Source organism: Phocoena phocoena, chromosome 1 (genome assembly GCF_963924675.1).
Source record: "Phocoena phocoena chromosome 1, mPhoPho1.1, whole genome shotgun sequence".
NCBI classification, from domain to species: domain Eukaryota; kingdom Metazoa; phylum Chordata; class Mammalia; order Artiodactyla; family Phocoenidae; genus Phocoena; species Phocoena phocoena.
In genome coordinates this window covers 158,255,661-158,277,748 of record NC_089219.1, presented here as the reverse complement: position 1 = coordinate 158,277,748, position 22,088 = coordinate 158,255,661, and the positions used below count along the sequence as shown (strand labels likewise).

At 40.6% G+C, this 22,088-nt stretch overlaps 1 protein-coding gene across 1 annotated transcript in view; it reads left to right on the top strand.

The window, feature by feature from the left end:
• Window positions 1-8,462: 8,462 nt before the first annotated feature.
• Window positions 8,463-22,088, top strand: part of PLD5 (phospholipase D family member 5) — a 492,035-nt gene continuing 478,409 nt past the window's right edge. Inside the window, exon 1 of the mRNA XM_065885834.1 lies at window positions 8,463-8,651. Within this exon, the coding sequence (XP_065741906.1) occupies window positions 8,463-8,651 (189 nt within the window). The remainder of the gene's footprint in view (window positions 8,652-22,088) is intronic.

Below are 22,088 nucleotides of genomic sequence, written 5' to 3'. Positions count from 1 at the left end.
GCAAGGATCTTTTGGGATAGGGAGGGTGTGGAAAGTGATGTCTCAGGTTGGGCTCTGTCTCTTCTCACATACGAAGAGAGTGACAGGGTGAATCTTAAAGAGAGTTTATATAAATCACATACCATTTTATTTCTCATAATAAAATTGTAAATAGAAGCAATGATTCTTTGTAACTCCAGCTGGCTTGTTGCAATTTTGTCTTTTCTGAACTGTTTCATGACAAATTACATTCAATTTACTAGACCCACTAATCAGCAAAATCAGTTTTCCTTCTGTGTTTGCTATGCAGGTTCTTACCTAGCTGCTGATACCTGATTTTGTTAACTTGTTTCTTATCCTCCCCTCCTTTTCTATCTGAGTTCCTGGTCTGGAGATGTGTGAGTCCTTTTGTCTCTCGTACACACTAAGGGACTCCTTGGCCAGGTTTTCTAGTTATAACTTATTCCTTCCCCACTGGGTTCACCGGCCTTCCTGTTCCTTTGCTGGAATTTATAGCCTCCCTCATCCATCACTTGCAGGTAGATGAACACTGTGATGTCTGATGAGTGTAAGCCAGGGAGCTTTCTTCTTAGAGAATCTAAAAGTTTTGATTGCCTTTCTCTCATACTGTATACATTGGCTTTGAGAGTCTCTGTCAAGACTTTGGGAAGTATACATATTCAGGGGTAACTGAGGATTTTAGGAAATACTTTACCATAATTCATTTTTTTCTGTCTACAAAATTCTAGTTGAACAATCATTTGGAATAACCCTAAGTATACTAATGGTTTATTATAGTTTATGCATCTATATCTGTAAAATAAATAATTGGGTGACAGTAACAGGATTAAAAGTGAGGAAACTGCACACACCTGTTACTATGATGTTAAGTGTAACATATTCCTTACAAATCCATTCCCAATAAAGAGACTGAAGCCTGCAGAGCTTACCTTTCCATATTGAAGCTGGGAGTACAACTGAATTATAACCCTCAGTCCAGGTGTGTGTCAGATTCAGCTGGTGAGCTTTCAGAAGATATCCTGAACATGCACCTATTCCACAGTTAACACCTTAGCTACATCAAATAAATTAGTATCTCTCTTCTAATCAGACCGTTTTATTTTAGGTTTAACTCTGTTAAATGACAGTAGGAACCAGCTTCCTACCTACAACCTACTGGATTTTCCAAACCAAGGCTTCCTAACCTTCTCATCCAAGTTATATAACCCAAACTCTGGGAATGTTTATTCTTCAACAGCATAAAAACTCTGGGAATGTGTATTTTTCAATGCCTCATTGGAAACTACTGATTTAGTACTTTATTTCTTGACATTTGATCATTTCTTAACATTTGATCATAATCTCATGTTACCTGTGGTTTCATTAGAGTTTGTCTATTTTTAAGATTGTAAGTTCATTTACATTAGGCTTTATGATTTCTCCAAATTTTGAATTCTCATGGTGGTTACCAAACCCTAAGTACACACTAGAAATTCAATACATGTTTGTCAAGTTGAAATTCTGAGTTCAATTCAGCAAAGCCAAACTCTATCTCCCTGCTAAGATCATCTGAATATGTAACCACATTTTCTTTTTAGAATCTTATTTTTTAATTTTTTTAACATCTTTATTGGAGTATAATTGCTTTACAATGGTGTGTTAGTTGCTGCCATATAACAAAGTGAATCAGCTATACATATACCTATATCCCCATATCTCCTCCCTCTTGCATCTCCCTCCCACCCTCCCTAACCCACCCCTCTAGGTGGACACAAAGCACCAAGCTGATCTCCCTGTGCTATGGGGCTGCTTCCCACTAGCTATCTATTTTACATTTGGTAATGTATATATGTCCATGTCACGCTCTCACTTGGTCCCAGCTTACCCTTTCCCCTCCTGTGTCCTCAAGTCCATTCTCTATGTCTGCGTCTTTATTCCTGTCCTGCCCCTAGGTTCTTCATAACCATTTTTTTTAAGATTCCATATATATGTGTTAGCATACGGTATTTGTTTTTCTTTATCTGACTTACTTCGCTCTGTATGACAGACTCTAGGTCCTTCCACCTCACTGCAAATAACTCAATTTTGTTTCTTTTTATGGCTGAGTAATATTCTATTGTATATATGTGCCACATCTTCTTTAACCATTCATCTGTTGATGGACACTTAGGTTGCTTCCATGTCCAGGCTATTGTAAATAGAGCTGCAATGAACATTGTGGTACATGACTCTTTTTGAATTATGGTTTTCTCAGGGTATATGCCCAGTAGTGGGATCACTGGGTCATATGGTGGTTCTATTTTTAGTTTTTTAAGGAACCTCCATACTGTTTTGGGTCATTTTCTCCAGTTCATCCTTCTCCTGGTTCCCGTACACCTGTAGCTGCATTATAACATTGACCTGTCTGCTTTTCCAACCAGATGAAGCTTAACTAATTTTTAATGTTGTTTTGTTTTATCTTGTGCCTCCATGGCCTAGCATACATAAATTGCTAAAATGAACGCAATTTTGGAAAGAACTGAGGTGACTTGAGCATAACTAGAATAGAAATGTTCAAAGAGGGAAATGAAAGATATTTAATGCGCACTGTCCATCTTTGTATATCACTTTAATAGTTTTTACAACTTGAAACCAATCCATCAGACTGACATGTTGACAGGCAGTCTTGGTTCATGACAGATTAACTAATTCTTCATCTATTACTTATTCTCTGCCTACATTTAACAAAGTCATTTGCAAAAAACAAAGATTAGAAAGATAACATCATTAAAACAAGGGCAAAGAACTAGAACCACATAATAAGGAGTGGGAGAAGGACATCACGGGCTTAGAAAACCTAAGACCAACAAAAGCTCCAGTAACTGAGCATAAAATTTAGCTCCAAGCTTTCTGAATTTCATTGTTGTGTACTGAATATGTTACATTTTACCTTCAAAAGATATTGCGTAATGTACAGAAGCTATCAACAGTGCTTGGACAAGCATTGAGATGGTACACATCAGCATATATTTGTTTAAGTGATTTACTACAGAAAAAAACTACTCTAATTGCCAGGAATACTGAATATCTACAAAGCCAGTAAATTCCTTTTTAGCACAGATGAACAAGTGGGGGATGTCAGAGGTGTCGAAATACTTTTATGACATTTACTAATTCTATATTATTGATGTCAATAACAATGGTTTCCTAAAAAGAACAAAAAGTGAAAGAAAGCTATGATTACTACCAGGGTGGAATAAAATTATAAGAAACCATACAAAGTACATTCTTCATGGGTGCCCAGATTCAGTAAATATACATCATTCTCACATCACTTTATTTAAGGTTAGATTTTAGTTTTGAGATTCTAGGAATGAGTGAGAATTATGGTGTAACCTACATTATGATCAGATATTTCCTTGTTTACTGTTGAGTTGGACATACTTTATACTGGATACCATAAGAGACATATAAAAGACTGTCCCAGGTACTTATAATTGAATTTAGACTGTCAGGGTGATCTTGAAATGTTAATTCACTGTTCAATCGCTGTAGGCATGAAGGCCAAATGAAGTGGCAATTTAAGCAATTGTCTGATTGATTTAATCCATCCACACTATGAATTAGGATAATTCAGACTCTTTTTCCTCCCAGAAGCTTTTAGTTGTCCTAAGCATCCAGTTAATCTTTTCAACTATACTCTTTACTTTTTTCTCAGTCTAGACATTGGCTAATTCTTTGTGACACAGCCAATCAGACGTGTTGATATGATTTATCTGTCCAGTGCTCACTGCAAAGGTCAACTTTGTGATTAAACCATAGCAACTTGACAGATCCAATTAGGCAAAGCATTTTGATTAAGTCTCACTATTGGTTGGTTTTCAACTGAGTTGGCAATAGAACCAATGTTTTTAACCCTCAGAAATATCACAGAGGTATCTGATTTGGTTCTCCTTGTGTGAATAAGATGTGAGCCTCTAACAGTATAAACTCATTCTACTAGGGTCTCATCGTGGAGGCTAGTCAACTTCTCCCACTACTCACCAGCTTCTTTCCAGCTCACTATGGGGCTCTCAGCTCAGCAGAGATGCCAGGAGCCCAAGCAAGACCAGACAGGTTTGTGTTGTGAGACGGTATTGAGAGTTGAGCCGCCCTTGAGTTTCAGCCATAGTGTTGTCTCTTGTTAGCTGTGTCTCTTGGGCAAGTTAATCTTCCTGAGTCTTTGTTTCCTCATCTGAAACATGGGAATGGTTATGTTTACTTTGCACGGTTTTTGTGAGAAACAAATGATATAATACCTTTGATGACAGTGACCAGCAAAGTAGGCACTGAAAAAAAAATGAGAACTGTTAGTCTAAAATAAGTTTGTATGCAGATAAATACACTTTGTTAATAATTTAACTTAACATTTAAAAAATCCTCATTGTCATTTTATAACTAATCAATAACAACTACATGGCTAATTACATGGGGGTGGGTTGGGGGGGAGGAGAATACGTGGAGCACTGAGGATTTTTAGGGCCCTGAAAATATTCTGTGACACTATAATGATGGATAATGTCTTTTTACATTTGTCCAAACTCATAGAATGTACAATACCAAGAGCAAACCCTAAGGTAAACTATGGACTTTGGGTGATTACGATGTATCAATGTAGGTTCATCAGCTGTAACAAATGTACCATTCTAGTGAGTGATGTTGATAATGAGGGAGGCTGTACATGTGCAGAGCAGGTAGATATGGGAAATTTCTGGATTTTCCCCTAAATTTTGCTAAGAACCTAAAACTGCTCTAAAAAATAAAGTCTTTTAAAAAAGTGACGCAATCTTAAGCTGCTGGATCAACTTGACAACAAAGAATAGAGTATCTCTTGGGTCAATGTTTTAATATGATCCTTCAGAGTGTGAGGGTAATTAGTGAGGACATAATGCACACTACCAAGGAAGGTCTAATTATTGAAATGATTTTTTTCATCAGTAATAAACCTTTAATGAAACCTGGTAATACTTAGTAAAAATAAACACATAAAAAATAAAACGTTAAGTACTAAGGAGTATTCACTTGAGATATTTTGATCTTATGTGGTTAAAAAAAAATCCTTTATTTAGAGTCAAAGAACACAGCTTGTAGACCAGATTCTGATTTATTAGATACATGGCTTTGAGCAGGTCATTTAATCTCCATAAGCTTCAGTTTCCTCCTTTCAAAAAACGGAGATGTTAGCAATTACCAAGACTACTTTCAGATAATTTTTCCATGAAGTAAACATGATAAAGGGAATGAAAACATGCTACAAATGTAAATATTATGGAAATGTAACGTATTGTTATTGTTATGAAAGGCTTAATAAAATACTCTGTTACGTCTTGATAATTTCAGCCTACTCTAGCCTTAATTCAGACAATGTTAACAATTTCTGGCCAATGGTATCTAAATCTAAGTTTGAAATCAATAGATGTTGATGGCTTACATATGTTTTACTTGAAAATTCTATACAGTTTGAAAGTATTATGTAAAATACCAGTAGTGACTTTACCAATACCAAGTAAAGTATTTATAAAATAAATATAAACGTTAATGAAATGCAAATTTGTTGCTGAGTGCAGTGTCTATGATTAATTAGAAGCAATCAAGGTTAATTGATAAACTGCCAATGAAAATGAATAACATCATTAGAATAACATAAAGAACATTCCTGTGCCTTGATGTTCTAATAACAATAACATAACACTCTATACTTTATATGGTGTTTTCTTATGTATTATATAATTTTATCCCTGTAGCAATCATTTGAGGTAGTAATGATTAATCTCCATTTATTAGATAAACTTGAAGCCTACTGAAATCAAATGAAAATCATTTAGCACTGTAAAGGATCAGGTGTGGTTCTGGTTCCCAAAGAAGCCAATGTACTAACAGGATAGATAATCATAACATCTATGCTGCCTTAAGAAGATATAAGAGCTATGAAAATGTATAGGCAAAAGTGCTATGGGAGTTAATTACAAATTCAATAATATTTATACATTTCAATAATATTTTTTAGTGTAAGATTATCATATTGTAATTGGCCACCTTCAGAAATACTATTTTCTCTACAACAGTTTGAACTGAGTTCAGTTTCATGTAAAATTCTCTTTTGAAGGTCCACCAGAAAATTCCATATGAATGTCATAATCAATGAGTTTGGACAGGGATCCAAGAGAGAAAAAAACAATATGATTGCACCCAGGTTTATTTAAAATTGTTGAATCCATTTTGATGTCTGGCACTGTACACTAAATAGATGAAATGTGAAACAGCACAAAATCTGTGCTTTGCCTGATATTTTTGATCATAAAAAATTATCTATGAATTGATTATAATGCTCAATTCAGTAGTTTGCCTGTAACACATATACTACCAGTCTATTCCTTTAAAAAATAATGATAGTAGTATCTACAGTGTTTTCCCCTAAACAGGTATAGTAAAGGAAAAAAAATCTATTCAATATGAAAACCTGACTTGATATGGAAACCATTTGTTTAAATTCTACTACAGTGGAACATTTCATTAGTACTCTGAATTGGAAATCTGTCACTTGCCAAGGTTTGGCTATATCACATGACCTACAGTGTAATCTTATAGAGCAAAAAGCAGAGGTAGCCTTTGCAGAACGGCAGTCTGGTTTTTCTAACACCAATATTATAAAAGATATATATATACATATATATGTATATATATGTATATATATATACTTGTAATCATTTAAATTGTATGTTTATACTTTAAAAAGCAAAAGCAGTGAAAGCTAAATTGTAATAGCAAAATATGAGCGACAAGACAGTGGAATGTATAGCGTTAGCAGCCTTTTAATCATGGTTCAGATCCTTGCTTTGAAGTGGGATTCATGCCTGAGTCTCGGTTCCTTCCCTCACCAGGAAAATGGGGTGAATAACCTGTGTCTTGCAAAATAACTGTGAGATTTAGAGATAACCCACAGACTGGGGTACACATTACACAATGCAATTCAGCTCCTAAGAAAACCGATTTAGAATAACCAAGAATTGTGTGTTGTTTATATGTAGCTGCTTCGTCCTCAAATTGACTGCTCATAGGATTCTATTTCAACTATTATTACAATACCATCCTCTCATTTGGAGGCTTTAAAAGGGTATGATACACAATCCTTGCCCTCACAGAACTTCATCAAATTCCAACCCAGAATGTCTTTCTTCGAAACTATAATGCAAGGTGGACAGTTCTGGGGAACAGTTCTGCCAAGGGCTAGAGAGTTCAGTTTACCATCTGTGGCTCCCTTTAAACACTCCATTACACTTCTCTAGCTTTCAAACATTTAACAAGCTTTTAAATGTACCTGAGAAATCCTTAACACTAGTTGTTATTCAGCGTTTTGGAAAACCAAAGAATGTCTTGAAAAACGTTGATTTCAAAAATAGAAAAAGATAAAGAGATTTAATTATTAATATGCCGCCTTATTTCTAAAAAATCGTCGAGGCAGCCTGTCTTAAGTCTAGGCCTGAGAGGGAAAGCCCGGGTAAAAAGCTTTGGGGATGTAAAACCTGGCCCTGGGAGCCCGGAATCAAGAAGAGAACCGCACGGCTCTCGGGCCCCAGAGCCTTCAGAACGGAGTGGAGGCGGAGTATTTGCAGCAGGGGTCCGGAATCGCCCTCCCAGGATCCGAGGGGCGAGGCTGCTAGGAGCTACGCTCCGCCGCTGGGCTACCGCACCGGGAGGGTCTGCATCACTACACCCTCCAAAGGAAATCGTGCCAGGCTCAAGAAGACACTCGTCCTTGGGGCCATTTTCTGGGGTTGCTGGACACCTTCTGTTCGGAGTCCCCCAGGGTGGGACAAATGGGCTCCTGAGGCTGGAAGTTACTGAACTTTGAGAAAGAGGGGAGGCAGAGGTCGGAGGCGGCGAGTGGGGGAAAGGCGGGGTGATGCCAAGGAGGGAGAGGGCACGGAGACAGCGCCGACTTCTCCAGCTGCTCTTCGCTTTCAAGTAAAAATGCGAGGGGAAGACTCGGAGCCCTGCTGAGGGAAGGCTGCGGAAGGCAGGTCCGCCGCCCAGCCACCGCTGGCCTAGGCGCGCGGGGAGGGGCGGCGGACGGACTCGCTACCCTCTGCCTCCTCACTGCGCCAACCTGCAGGCGCACGCCGCCCCTCCCCCCTCCCGCCGCCCCTCCCACTCCCACTCCCCCGCCCCCTCCCGCCGCACTCAGCCGGGGGCCGGCGTGCTGAGCGCCCGCCCGGGACCGCAGCCGCCCGCACCTTGCGCCTACGCCTAGCTCGCGGCCTCCCTCGTGCCCCATCTTTCTCCTCTCCCTCCTCCCCTCCTTTCCTTCTCCTCCCCCTCCCTCCCCGTCCGCTTCACCCCGCCCTGCCCGCGCTCGGCTCCCCGCGCCCTGCCCGCGCCCGCTCGCTCCTCCCTCAGCCCCGGCCGGCTTCTCGCACGCCCATCCCGAGCTCGCTGCGCGCCGGCCGCCGCCTGGTCATGTCAGCATGGAGATCCGGCAGCACGAGTGGCTCTCGGCCTCCCCCCACGAGGGCTTTGAGCAGATGAGGCTGAAAAGCCGCCCCAAGGAGCCCTCGCCGAGCCTGACCCGAGTGGGCGCGAACTTCTACAGCAGCGTCAAGCAGCAGGACTACAGCGCCAGCGTCTGGCTCCGGAGGAAAGACAAGCTGGAGCACGTAAGCGCGGCTCGCTCCCCCGACCGCGGCCCTGCACCTGCCACACGCGCGCCCCGGGGCCGGGCGCGGGGACCCCGCCGGCGGCCCGGCTTGGGACCGGGGCGTCCGAGTCCTACGCCCGCCCGGGGCCTCTCCAGCACTTTCCTGCCGGGAAGGAGCGGGCTGCGGGGAGGGGAGGGGAAGGGAGGGGCGGGGCGGGGCGGGGTTGTTCCCTTCCGCACTGCCTGGACCCGCACACCTCGACCTCTCCGGGCTTCCACTGCCGGGGTGGGGGGGTCGTTCGCAGTGCGTTTGTGGGGTGAGCAAGAAGGGGAACTGCCCCAGCGTGGCTCCAAGGAGCCGGCGTTGCACGGCAGTGGGCTTCAGAGGGGCGTTTGCTCGCGTCTTTGGGGCTATTTTACCCGGTCCAGAACTAACATGAACAAATCCGTAAAGTTGTCGCCGCTGGCATCCAGCCTGTGTCCGCGCAAGATCCATTCGAGTTTTCTGCAGCGTATCCTCTGGGATGAGCAGGTGGCGGTCCTCTCTACTTGCGCCCAGCTAGGGAGGGGTTTGCACATTGCAAGGAGAAACAGAGAAAGGAAGAGCAGGTCGCCCTGCTCCCGGGACTCGCCGCTTGGAGGGTGGGGGCTGGCGAGCGGGGACCCCGTCTCCCAAAGAGTGCGTGTTTCGCCGGAAACGTTATTGGCGCTGGGGCCGAGCCCCTAGGCTCGCCATTCAGGAGAGAAAAAGTCCCTGTAAAACGGCGTTTAGTGGATTCACAGTGTCAAATCTGACCCATCAGCATCTCCTTAACCAAATGTTAACATGAAACTAAGAGAGTTATCTCGAGGGCAGCACAACTGGCTACAGAGAAAATGCCGTTTCTTTCCGCGGAGCTGCATAATCCAAATTGAGTCTGTTAATGGAATGTGGAGGTTTCCTTGTATTTGGGTCACATCGCCAATTATGATAGAAAGAACTTCTGGAACTCACACATCTACCGCCGCAAGGACCTACCCCTCCCCCGTCTCCTCCGCCCCCCACCCCCTACTCCGCGCGCTTCTCTTCTCTTGGGCATTTCAGCAGCAACTAGCTTCCCAGGAGGAAGAGGGCAAAGGAGTATTTCTCTTACCCAGTCTGAAAGGAAGGTCTTTGCCTTTTCTCTTAGGGCCTGATCAAGTCCGAAAGCGCAGGTTTAAAGGTTTGAATTGGGGTGCATGCTGTCTTGTGTGTAGAGACAATATCAAATGGATGCCTCAGATCCTTAAGACCATGGAAGTAACTGAAGGAGATTTCTAGGATGCAAGTTGTTTGAAAGGCAGCAGTATCTGTTTAAAAATGCAAGCTCCACAATTAGCGAAGGAACCTGTGGTTATTAAAGAGGGGCAAATAGCATCTTCCTGTAATTTGGATCCTGATGTCGTTTTATGAGTACTAGGGAGAATGGTCTACCCTTAGGATGGTGATAGAGTATGTCTTCATTTCAGTGTCACTCTGAATATGTGTTCATTTGCAGCTTGTGCTTTTAGCTGGTCTAGTTCCTTTATTTTCTTACTGAAAATAAGTACGACTTATTTACGACTATGTCTCCTTGAGTCACAAACATTGCACACATTATACTTAAATGGTTTCTCACTTTTAGATTTTCACTGAAAGTATTAAGTCCTACAGGGTGGGCCACGGCAGCCTCACCTTTGTGGATGAGTATAGGATGCTCAGTGCCTGCTGAGGGTTAGAGACCAAGGAAAGTGAGATCTGGTTGTTTGCACATAAGGATCTATGCTTTCTTCTTCACTCAGATGCTCCAAAATAGAACCTTGTACTTATTTTTTGAAAAATTACCTCTTTTGTTATTTAAATCAAAGTAACAGTTTTGTTTGCTTTCTCAAATACATATCATGAAACATATTCTGTTCTGATATTTTCCTGTACACTTGCTTTCAGTTAGAAAGGGGGCTTTGCTTCCAGTGACATTTTTTTGTGATATTCTCTTGCCCCTTTGAAACATCTACAAACACTTTAGTGAAATAATATTTATGAAAGTGCTATGGAAAATTAAATTAGCATAACAATGTAATTTTATTTTCATTCAAGCTCATCTGTCCTATGTTGTCTACACTATGATGTTTCAAGTAGTTTGATGTTAATTTCTAATTAGATATTTAAAATCTAAAAACCCATGACAGATATAACCCAGTATGTTATTGCCACACAAAGCATGAAAATGTAATGTTGACTTTATGATAGACAACATTCTGAACACATGTGACACCTTCAGATTTAGATGTTGCAGAGATTAGGATGAGTGTATCATGTGAAATTCAAAGGTGATATATGGTAGTTTGACCCCTTTGATCTGTCTAATCAAATGGATGACTACCATTTTTATTATGTTAAAAATGAATAATTATAATGGAGATCATATGCATGAGAACAGCCTACTGTTATTTTGCTCATGCTTTAAAAGCCAACCCAGTATTAAGGCCATAAATAAATTATGGCTTCAAATGGTACGCATATTCAGTCATCCCAATAACGGAGTGTGGACTCTGTCCAGACTTCAGAGGCATTGCTTAATCTGAAAGTCAATAACACAATGTAAAGTGACAGCTAGAGAATATATTTCCACTCAATTTGCTACAAATGAGAATAGTTTACCTCTCCTTTTCTAGTTTAAAGGCTGCAGGACTAATCCCCAGATTGGACAAAAGTGACAGAAATTGAATGATTAAGGATTGGAATACATTCAACTCATCTTTAAATTTTTTTTAACATCTTTATTGGTGTATAATCGCTTTACAATGGTGTGTTAGTTTCTGCTTTACAACAAAATGAATCAGTTATATATATACATATGTTTCCATATCTCTTCCCTCTTGCGTCTCCCTCCCTCCCACCCTCCCTATTCCACCCCTCTAGGTGGTCACAAAGCCCCGAGCTGATCTCCCTGTACTATGCGGCTGCTTCCCACTAGCTATCTACCTTATGTTTGGTAGTGTATATATGTCCATGCCTCTCTCTCGCTTTGTCACGGCTTACCCTTACCCCTCCCCATATCCTCAAGTCCATTCTCTAGTAGGTCTCCTGTTGTTGGTTGGTTGATACTTAAGATGAATACCCATTAAGAAATAAATGTATGTGCGGGAATTTTCCCATTCTTAAGTCATGATTAGAAGATACAAGGAAGTTATGTTTATACCATGAATTCTAGATTTTGAACTCTACTTGTAAATTTCAGGAAAAAGTAAAATTTCTGGGCCCTGCGTAGAATGTTGTCTTATTAGCTGCAAATAGTGTCTTGGTTCTTAGAATCTTTCGCCTCCTGTTCTGCCTCATAACGCCTATGGCTTTAGAAAGCATTAGGTTTGGGAAACAATGGAAGTCTTATTCTCTGTAGGATCCCATATTTACTTTAGGTATAATGTAAAAGTGAAGGGTTATGATCTAGCAAAGAAGAGGAGCATGGGGCCACTTTTTCAACTCTAACCCACTCTGCTCTGTCAGCCCTCCCTGGGGCTGGATCACTTTGAGAGTCACCATTTAATACAGTTTGGCTATCCCAGAGGACGGTGTAACATTAGGCTGGTGTCCTTTGGTGGTATATGCCTTGATTGACTTTTTTTTTTTTCCCCACAAAGTTAGAGAGTTGCAGTGGCTACTCCGCTAAGTCGCCTGGCCTGATGTCAGTTGTGTGTGTAGAAGTTCCTGATGCTGTTTATGGAGATGGGGGTGTCTTATTTTCTCTCCCGCTTGTTCAGTTAGCTTTTGCCACAGTGTGGTTAAGAGTGGGGCTCTGGTTAGATAGGCCTGGGCAAAGGACCCATAGTCACCAGGATGTACATTCAGTCCTCCATAAGGAGTTGCAGGTTTACTGGGTGATTCAGGGAGACAGCCCATGCCTATACTCCAGTGATGCACAGTCCCCTTATGGCAGCGGCTCAGTAAGTACTACAAAAGAAATTTTTCTTCACTCTTCTCACCTGTGCAGGTTGGCAGGTGTCTTAGTTCGATCTGCTGTAACAGACTGGGTAGCTTTTAAACATTTATTTCCCACAGTTCTGGAAGCTGGGAAGTCCAAGATCAAGGCACAGGCAGATTTGGTGTCTGGTAGGGCCTGCTTCCTGGTTCATAGATAGCCGTCTTTTTGCTGAGTCCTCACGTGGTGGTGGTGGTGGTGGTGGTGGTGGTGATGGGGGAGCTCTCTGAAGACTATCTTGTTCATGTGGACTCCAGCCTTATTACCTGATCACCTCCCAAAGGCCCCACCTCCAAATTCCAGCCTATTGAGGATTGGATTTCAACACGTGAATTCGGCTGGGGTGGAGGGGGGCATAAGCATCCAGATATCCAATCCGTAGCAGCAGGGTATTTTCCACATCTTAGTTGCCTGGCCTGCTGGGAGCTCCATCCTGATACTTGTTTTCATGATTGTCAAGTCAGCTGAAGGGAAGCTGGTGAATCATGAATTGCCTTTCAGTACTTCTGCCCAGAAGTGGTGCATCTATTTGACTCATGACAGTTGGCCCAAGAAAGTTTCCTGGCCAAGGCTTTCTTGAAAGGGGGTGAGGAAGGTGCATTCAACCAAGACCCAAAAGAAGGAGAAAGAGAACATCCATGACTAGCTCATAAGGCTGACCATGAGACATAAAACGCTTAGCACAGCATATGGCCTGTGCTCAGTGCTCAACACACAATACCTATAGGTATAATCGCTGCTCAGGTGTTGCTTGGCTGAGCCTGCACTCTCCACCCAAAGAGCTTCCAGATTTCATATTTGAGATCAGCCTGCTGGAATTATAGTTCTGGACCCAGAAGTGTGTGGGTCCTTTTGTCAGCAAGGCCAGCTCACCATTCCTGGCCTGTTAAATTGCCTCTTTGCCTGGCTTCTGGTCCATTTTCTGGGGGCTTCTTTCCTGGGCCAGTGGGCCCCTGTTTGTTCCCTGCCTGGCCATTCTGAGGCTGACTCTTGTTCTCACTCTCTTTGTGGGCTCTGCTAGTGGAGACCAACTCCTTGCCCTGTCCCCACCTTCTGCTTTCCTTCCCAGCTTTGCGCTGGTTGTGATATTTATCTGCATGGTGGCTCAGAGGAAAGAGAAAGCAGAAGAGAGAAACTGTAAAGAGTAGAAGACAGAATCCTTAATGTTCACACTTGTAGTGAGCCCTAGTGTCTTGCTTGGTTTAGTAAGTGCCTCACTAAAAAAAAAAATTGTCTTCTCTAAGTGTGAATTTTCACACTTAAATAGAGTTTATGTTACTAGTGAATAGTAGATAAATGCCAAGTGCACACTTGCCTCCTGGAATAAATTATTCACATGATGAACAAAGAAGAATAAATGGATTGGAGCAATCTTGGTCACCATGGTCTAGGCTCATATTATGTAATGTTATTTATGTCCCACAGAGCAGATTCATGAAAGTAATTATATCCACAGAGCAGATCAGTAAAGCACCAAAAGACAAAGTTCAACCTAAGGGAATGCATCTTTAAAATGTACCATTAAAAATCAACCAACGAAACAAACAAATGAACAAGGAGAAAATATCCTTTTTTATGTTTATGTATTTTTGGCCAGACTGGATAATTTTAGTCTGGCAAACATTTAAGAACATTAACATTTACCAGGATTATTTACTGTGACTTTAGATAAACAGAATGGGCTGAGGCAGAATTCTCTGCCTCTCTAACCCATGCGTCAAGAAATGAAAGTCTAGATGTCTCTTGAGTGTGTTCTAATGCATCAGTGTTGTGTCCATTATTGTATTTGTCATTACTTTAGGTGGCATATATTTATTCTACTAATGGACAGTGGGTTGACACTTCAGTTTGTTTTGAAGAAACTTTGACTTCTTTGAACTCTGTTGGGTATGGCTTATTGAGTTATTTTAACATAATCACTGTCAGTGATATATTAAATATATTTAACTTGAGAAGCTCAAGACTACTGACGCTAAGATTCCTTTTTTCTTCCCTTCTTCCATGTAATAGCCACTACCTATTTCCTCTGGCTAGTTTCTCTGAAAGTTTTCACTTCTCCTCACAGATTTCTGTATCTGTCTCAGGTTTAAGCCTATGTAACAGTTTCCAGTTCTTCTGTTCTGGCTCTAAAGGTCAAGAAATCTGATGAATCTTTTGAATTTCTGGAACAAGACAGTAACTATAATATGTTATTTTCTTGTACTGAATTGACTGATAGATGGCATAGTTAGGCAGAGAGAGAATTTGTGGTAAAGTAGCAACCCAGAGTTGTTGCTTCAAGTGTATGTGTTGGGGACATTTAAAGTTACTGATTGTCTCAAATTCATACCTACATAAATTGTGCTTTGAGAGTACAACATAAATGTTGAGTTACAGTTGAAATGCCACACAGTGGTTGTGAAGAGACAGACCTTTTTACCAAAAATGTATGTTTAAATTTTTCTCAGAAACAGAGACAAAAGAGCCCAGTTTCTAAAATCACAAATCAAGCTGTTAAGCAGGGCTTATGAAGCAGAATGAAGAACATGGGAAACTTGCCCAGGTGGACTTATGTACTTTGGAAAATCTCGCTGATGCCTAACATATGAAGTGGGCCCAAGCTGGACTACCTGACTGGGTATCATGGGACTGGATGTCATGGCAATTGGGTGATAAATATGTTTTTTTATCCTCTAGAGTAGATGGTGAAACTTGTGAACATATTCTTTTTCTGAATTGAGCTATAATTGTGCTCCTGCCAATAAGTTGTTAGGGCTCTTACAAGTATAACATGAGGAATTAAATTGAGAAAATGGGACTCATTGAAGTAAAGAAAGCGCTAACTGACACACTCATCATCAACAGATATTTATTTAGAGTGACTTTTATGTGAAAGACACTTTGTTAGGAGATTATGAGGACTTTCATTCAACAAGCATTTATGTGATGTATACTGTGTTCCAAACAGTAGAGAGTATACAAAGACCAAAGCAAGTCTTTGCCCTCTCTCCAGATGCTTACAATTTTATAAATATAGTTATAATATGATTACAGTGTTATGAATAATACAGAAAAATACAAAGTAGCATAAAACCCTGTCTTCAAAGGACTTGTTTAGACAAGGATAAAATAGGTAATGAATCCTGTCGTATATTGATTACATATTGTAACAAAGTTAAATTTATTCCAGTAATACAAAGTTGATATAAAATTCAAAAGTCAGTGTAATTTATCACATTAACAGAATGAAAGTAAACCCATATCTCAATAAATGAAGTAAAAGTGTTTGATGAAATTCTATACTTAGGCATGATAAAATTCTCAACAAACTGGAAATAAAAGGAAACTTCATTATTCTGATAAAGAGTTTCTTTAAAAAGAATCATAGTTAATGGTGAAATATTTAAAAATATCTCCCTGGATAGTGAGGCATAGATGTCCACCATCATCACTTCTGTTCACCATTGTACAGGAGGTCATAACCAATGCAGTAAGGCAAGAGTAAGAATTCAAAGGAAGTAGTAAAATTGTCATTAGCAGATGACATTATTTTGTACATTTGAACAACATAAACTACAGATAACACTTAATGAATTAATAATGTCACTGGATTTATCATAGCCACTGGATACAAAGTTACTATACAAAATTAAATTATGAAAAAACAATTCCAAAATAAAACAAAAAACTGTTACCATCTACATTAGCATAAAAATATCAAATACTTAAGGAGATTGATGACTTCTTTTTAATTTTCTCCCAGATTGATCTATAGAGTAGATACAATTCCAATTAAAATCCCAACAAGTTTGTATATGTTGAAAAGTGATTCTAAAATTTGTATGAAAATGCAAAAGGCCAAGAATAGAGGAGACAATCTTGATGAAGAACAACTTAGTCGACTGTTTCCAGATAGCAAATCTAGATTAATTAAAGCAATGTGGTATCGGTGTAAGGATAATTGAATAGATCAATCAACAGAAAGTGCAGAAACAGACCTGTGTATATGTTATTATTGACAGGTTCTTGATTTATGACAAAAGTGACAGGCACAGAAGTGCACTGGGAAAAAGATGGTCTTTTGAAAAAATGGTGTTGAGTCAGTTGTGTATCTGTATTAAGAAAATGTGGTTTCTCTTTCACACTGTACACAAAGGTGTTCAAAGAAAGCTTCACCCTAGGCAAAGTTTTGTACTGGGTCTTAGGAGCCTAGGAAGAAGAGCTGCTGGATATAGGACTGGCCTGAACCAAGGCTTTTGAGTGGAATCTGGTCAACAAAAAGCCTGTTTGGAAGACCAGTGGGTGAACAAGTATGACTAGAGGACAGGGTTTGTTTAAGTGAGTGTTGCGTGTGAAAACACCCGCAGTGGTAGATTAGGACAAGACCACGGAGGACTTGAGGATTTGAATTGTAATAATGCTGATGATGTTCAGGTTTATTCTGTAAGCAAACAGGAGGTATTTCAGTAGGCACTTCAGTTAGCAAGTCTGGGTTTCAGAAAACCTGCTGGTGGCTCGCGGTGTTGAGGAAGAAGAGCCTGACTTGCCAGGGGGGACCAGTGTAAACTCTCTTTCAGTGGTAGGGATAGGAAGTAACAAAAGAGTATGGTGAAAAGTAGAAAAATCGAGGAACAGATGTAAGAAATACTGTGAAATGAGAGTTCATGGGGGGAGTTCCTTGGTGGTCTAGTGGTTAGGATTTGGTACTTTCACTACTGTGGCCCGGGTTCAATCCTGGTTGGGGAACTGAGATCCCACAAGCCGTGTCACATGCCCCCCCACCGCCAAAAAAAACTCTGCTACTCCAGTAAACACATGAATGAAACAGCCTTATTAAAAAAAAAAAAAAAGAGTTCATGGGACTTGGTGCTTGACTGGGTGTGGGGAGTCTGAGAAAGCTCATCCGTTCAGCAAATATTTATTGAGTGCCAGCATGTCCCAGGAATTGTGATTGGCGTGATGGGTACAAGGATGAACAGGGAAAATTCCAGAAATGCCTTGAGAGTTGGAATTCTGCCTTACTCACCTTTGTATCTTGGACACAAGCCATTGTTATTGTCTTGATCCATATTATCAATATTATTTTGATCATAATTAACTAACAGTCTAATTTCTGCTCTCTGCAAGGAGCTGAGCTTAAGGCTTGAGAAAATTCAAATGTCTGTGATTGGGCCTTTGACATCAGGTTGCATATGGTCTAATTCTCCAGAACTCAGCTTAAATGTTTTCACTTCTAAACCTAAAATCTGGTTAAATACCCCTTTTATGTTGTCCCATAACATCATGGGCAAGCATCTGTTATAGCACTTAATACACTGTTTTTTTAAAATTGCCTGATTAATTGTCTATCTTTTGACCTCGTTGGAAAAGCTTGAGGACAACAGTGGTTTCTTATTTGTAACAATGTACCCTTAATGCCCAGCACAGTGCCTGGTAGACATCCAATACTGACTGACTTGACTGTTGAAACAATGAATGAATGAATATGTGCTAGGGAGGCAGGACTTATACACAAATGAAAGAATGAGGTGGCATACACTACTTACGCTACTTGACAGACAGATGCTAAGATGTTAACTGCAACAAGAGTTCAGTGGAAAGAAACACCAGAAGCTCCATGAGAAACTCCTGAAAAGGGTTATGATTAAATGTCCTCTGGAGAAGGTAACAGACAAGGCTGTATCTAAACCATCTGTAGTTTGTTTGAGATTCTATCCAGTTTTTTGTGTTTTTTTTTTGTGGTATGTGGGCCTCTCACTGTTGTGGCCTCTCCCATTGCGGAGCACAGGCTCCGGACGCGCAGGCTCAACAGCCATGGCTCATGGGTCCAGCTGCTTCACGGCATGTGGGATCTTCCCGGACCAGAGCACGAACCTGTGCCCCTGCATCGGCAGGTGGACTCTCAACCACTGCGCCACCAGGGAAGCCCTTTTGGATTTTTTTTTTTGTAGGTCTTTTATCTTCCCTTCCTCTTTTGTTTTCTTCTCTTGTGATTTGATGTCTAACTTTAGTACTGTTTGTGGATTTCTTTTCCTTTTTTATGTGTGTATCTATTTTAGATTTTTGATTTGTGGTTACCAAGAGTTTTTGATATAGCAGTCTATCAAAGATTGTTTTAAGTTGCTGGTCTTTTAATTTTGAATGCATTTCCAATATCCTGCATTTGTGCTCTTTTCTTCTCATAATTGCTTGTTTTGATATCATATTTTTGTTCAGACAGTTTCCTACATTTACTTTATGTTTGCCTTAACCAGTGAGCTTTCCCACTTTTAATTTTCTTGTTTCTAGTTGCCTTTTCTTTTCCATTAGAGAAGTTCCTTTAGTATTTGTTGCAAAGCTGGCCTGGTGGTGTTGAATCTTCTTAGCTTTTGTTTGTCTGTAAAGCTTTTGATTCCTCTGTTGAATCTGAATGAAGGCTTTGTTGTGTAGAGTATTCTTGGTAGTAGCTTCCCTTTTATCGCTTTAAATATATCATGCCACTCCCTTATGGCCTGGAGAGTATCTGCTGAGAAATCACTGATAACCTTATGGCAGTTCCCTTCTATGTTATTTGTTGCTTTTCCCTTGTTGCTTTTAATAATCTTTCTGTGCCTTTAATTTTTGTCAGTTTAATTACTGTGTGTCTTGACGTGTTCCCCCTTGCGTCTGTCCTACCTGGGACTCTGTGCCTCCTGGACTTGCGTGACTGGTTCCTTTCCCGTGTTAGGGAAGTTTTCAGCTATTATTTCTTCAAATATTTTCTCAGGTCCTTTATCTCTCTCTTCTCCTTCTGGGACCCCTATAATGTGAATGTTGGTGCATTTAATGTTGTCCCAGACGTCTCTTAGACTCTCCTCATTTCTTTACATTCTTTTTTCTTTATTCTGTTCTGTGGCAGTGATTTCCACCATTCTGTCTTCCAGCTCAGTTATCTGTTCTTCTGCCTCAGTTACTCTACTATTGAATTCTTCTAGCTGTAGAAGAAAAAAACTGTATTTCATTTCAGGTAGTTTATTGTTCCTCTCTGTTTGTTCTTTATTTCTCCCAGGTCTTTCTTAAATATTTCTTGTATGTTCTCAATCTGTGCCTCCATTCTTTTTCTGAGATCTTGGATTATCTCCACTATCATTACTCTGAATTCTTTTTCCTGTAGTTTGCCTATCTCCACTTCACTTAGTTATTTTTCTGGAGTTTTATTTGTTCCTTCACCTGGGACATATTCCTCTGCTGTCTCATCTTGTCTAAATTTCTGTGATTGTGGTTTCCGTTCTGCAGGCTACAGCCTTGTTGTTCTTCTTGCTTCTGCTGTGTGTGCTCTAGTGGATGAGGCTGTCTAAGAGGCTTTTTCAAGCTTCCTTGTGGGAGGGACTGGTAGCTGCCCACTGCTGGGTAGAGCTCCGTGTTGTCCCTCTGGTGGGCAGAGCTGTGCTCAGGAAGACTTTAAGCAGCCTTTCTGCGGTGGGTGGGGGTGTGTTCCCTCCCTTTTGGTTGTTTGGCCTGCAGCATCCCAACACTGGCGCCTACAGGCTGTTGGGTGGGGCTACGTCTTGGGGGGAAATGGCAGCTTCCAGGAGGGCTCATGCTAATGAGTACTCATCAGAGCTGCAGCTGCCATTGTCTTTTTCCCCATAGTGAGCCATAGCAGCCCCCCGTCTCTGCTGGAGACCCTCTAATACTAGCATGTATGTCTGGTCCAGTCTCTTATGAGGTCACTGGTTTTCTCCCTGGGTCCTGCTGTGCACTAGACCTTGTGTGCAACCTCCAGTAGTAGAGTTTCTGTTTACCCCAGTCCTGTGAAATTCCTGCAATCAAACCCCACTGGCCTTCAAAGCCAGATTCTCTGGGGGCTCCTCCTCCTATTTCCAGACCCCCAGACTAGGAAGTCTGATGTGGGGCTCAGGACTTTCACTCCTGTGGGAGAACTTCTGTGGTATAATTATTTTCCAGTTTGTGGTCACCCATCCAGTGGGTATGGGATTTGATTTTATCTTGATTGCAACCCTCCTACTGTGTTGTTATGGCTTCTTCTTTGTCTTTGGGTGTAGGTTATCTTTTTTTAGTAGGTTCCAGTGTTAATTTTTTTGTCTATGGTTGTTCAGCAGTTAGTTGTTAATTTGGTGTTTTTGTAAAAAGGAGTGAGCTTACCTCCTTCTACTCTGCCATCTTGCTGGCCTCTCAGGGATCTACTTAAAACAACTGCCTCTGCGATGCCTGTGTGCATTTCCATTTCACTGAGAGGACTATGGCAACAATCTTAAACAGAAAAATGAGAAACCTTGAGGGCTCTTGCCTTATCCATTCTTCATGCTTCAGCAGTGGCTGCTGGTCCCCTTCAGCTCCCAGGACTCCACCTAGAGCCTCCAGGAACATTAGGCTCCTGTGGGCAGTGGCTGAGGCACCTGGCCATGGGGAATGCCACCTGTTATGCCTGCCAGTTGCTGGGCCCACCATGTTCTCTTACTTCCTTTTTGATTTCTTCTTTGACCCATTGGTTATTCAGTGCTTTTTAAAAATCTTCACATATTTGTGAATTTTCCTATTTTTTCCCTGTAATCAACTTCTAGCTTCATACCATTATGGTTGGAAAAGATGCTTGATATTATTTCAGTCTTAAGTTTATTAAGACTAGTTTTTTGGTCCAATGTATTATTTATCCTGGAGAATGTACGTGTGCACTTGAGAAGAATGTATATCTACTAATGTTTGATGGAATGTTCTGTAAATGTCTGTGAAGTCCATCTGCTCTGGTGCATAGTTTAAATTAAATAATTCCTTAATACCTGTCTGTCTGGATGATCTGTCCATTTTTGAAAGTGAGATATTGAAGTCTCTTAATATTACTGTTTTGCTCTCCCCTCAGGTCTGTAAGTATTTGTTTTATATATTTAGGTGCTCCTATGCTGGGTTTGGAAATATTTACAAATGTTACACTCTGTTATTGGATTAACCCCTTTATCATTATATAATGACTTTTTTGGCTTCTTATTACAATCTTTGGCTGAAAATTTATTTTGATATAAATATAGCCACCCCTACTTTCTTTCAGTTTCTATTTGCATGGAATATGTTTTTCCATACCTTTACCTTCACCCTGTGTTTGTCCATACATCTGAAGTGAGTCTCTAGGCAGTATATCTCTTGCTTTTTGTATACATTTAGTCACTCCATGTCTTTTCACTGGATAATTTATTCCATTTACATTTAAAATATTATTGATAGATATGGATTTACTGGTGCAATTTTATTAATTGTTTTCTGGTTGTTTTAAATTTCTTTCCTTCTTTTGCTTCTTCACTTGTGATTTATTCATTTTCAGTAATGGTAATGCTTAGATTTCCTTCTTGTGATAGTTGTGTATCTATTATATGTTTCTGCTTTGTGATTACCGTGAGGAATATATGAAATATCTTATATTTATAATAGTCTATTTTAAACTGATTTCAGCTTAAGTTTGAACTCATGCTAAAGCTCTGTGGTTTTACGTCCCCTGCAAGTTTTGTATTTTTGATGCCACTATTTAC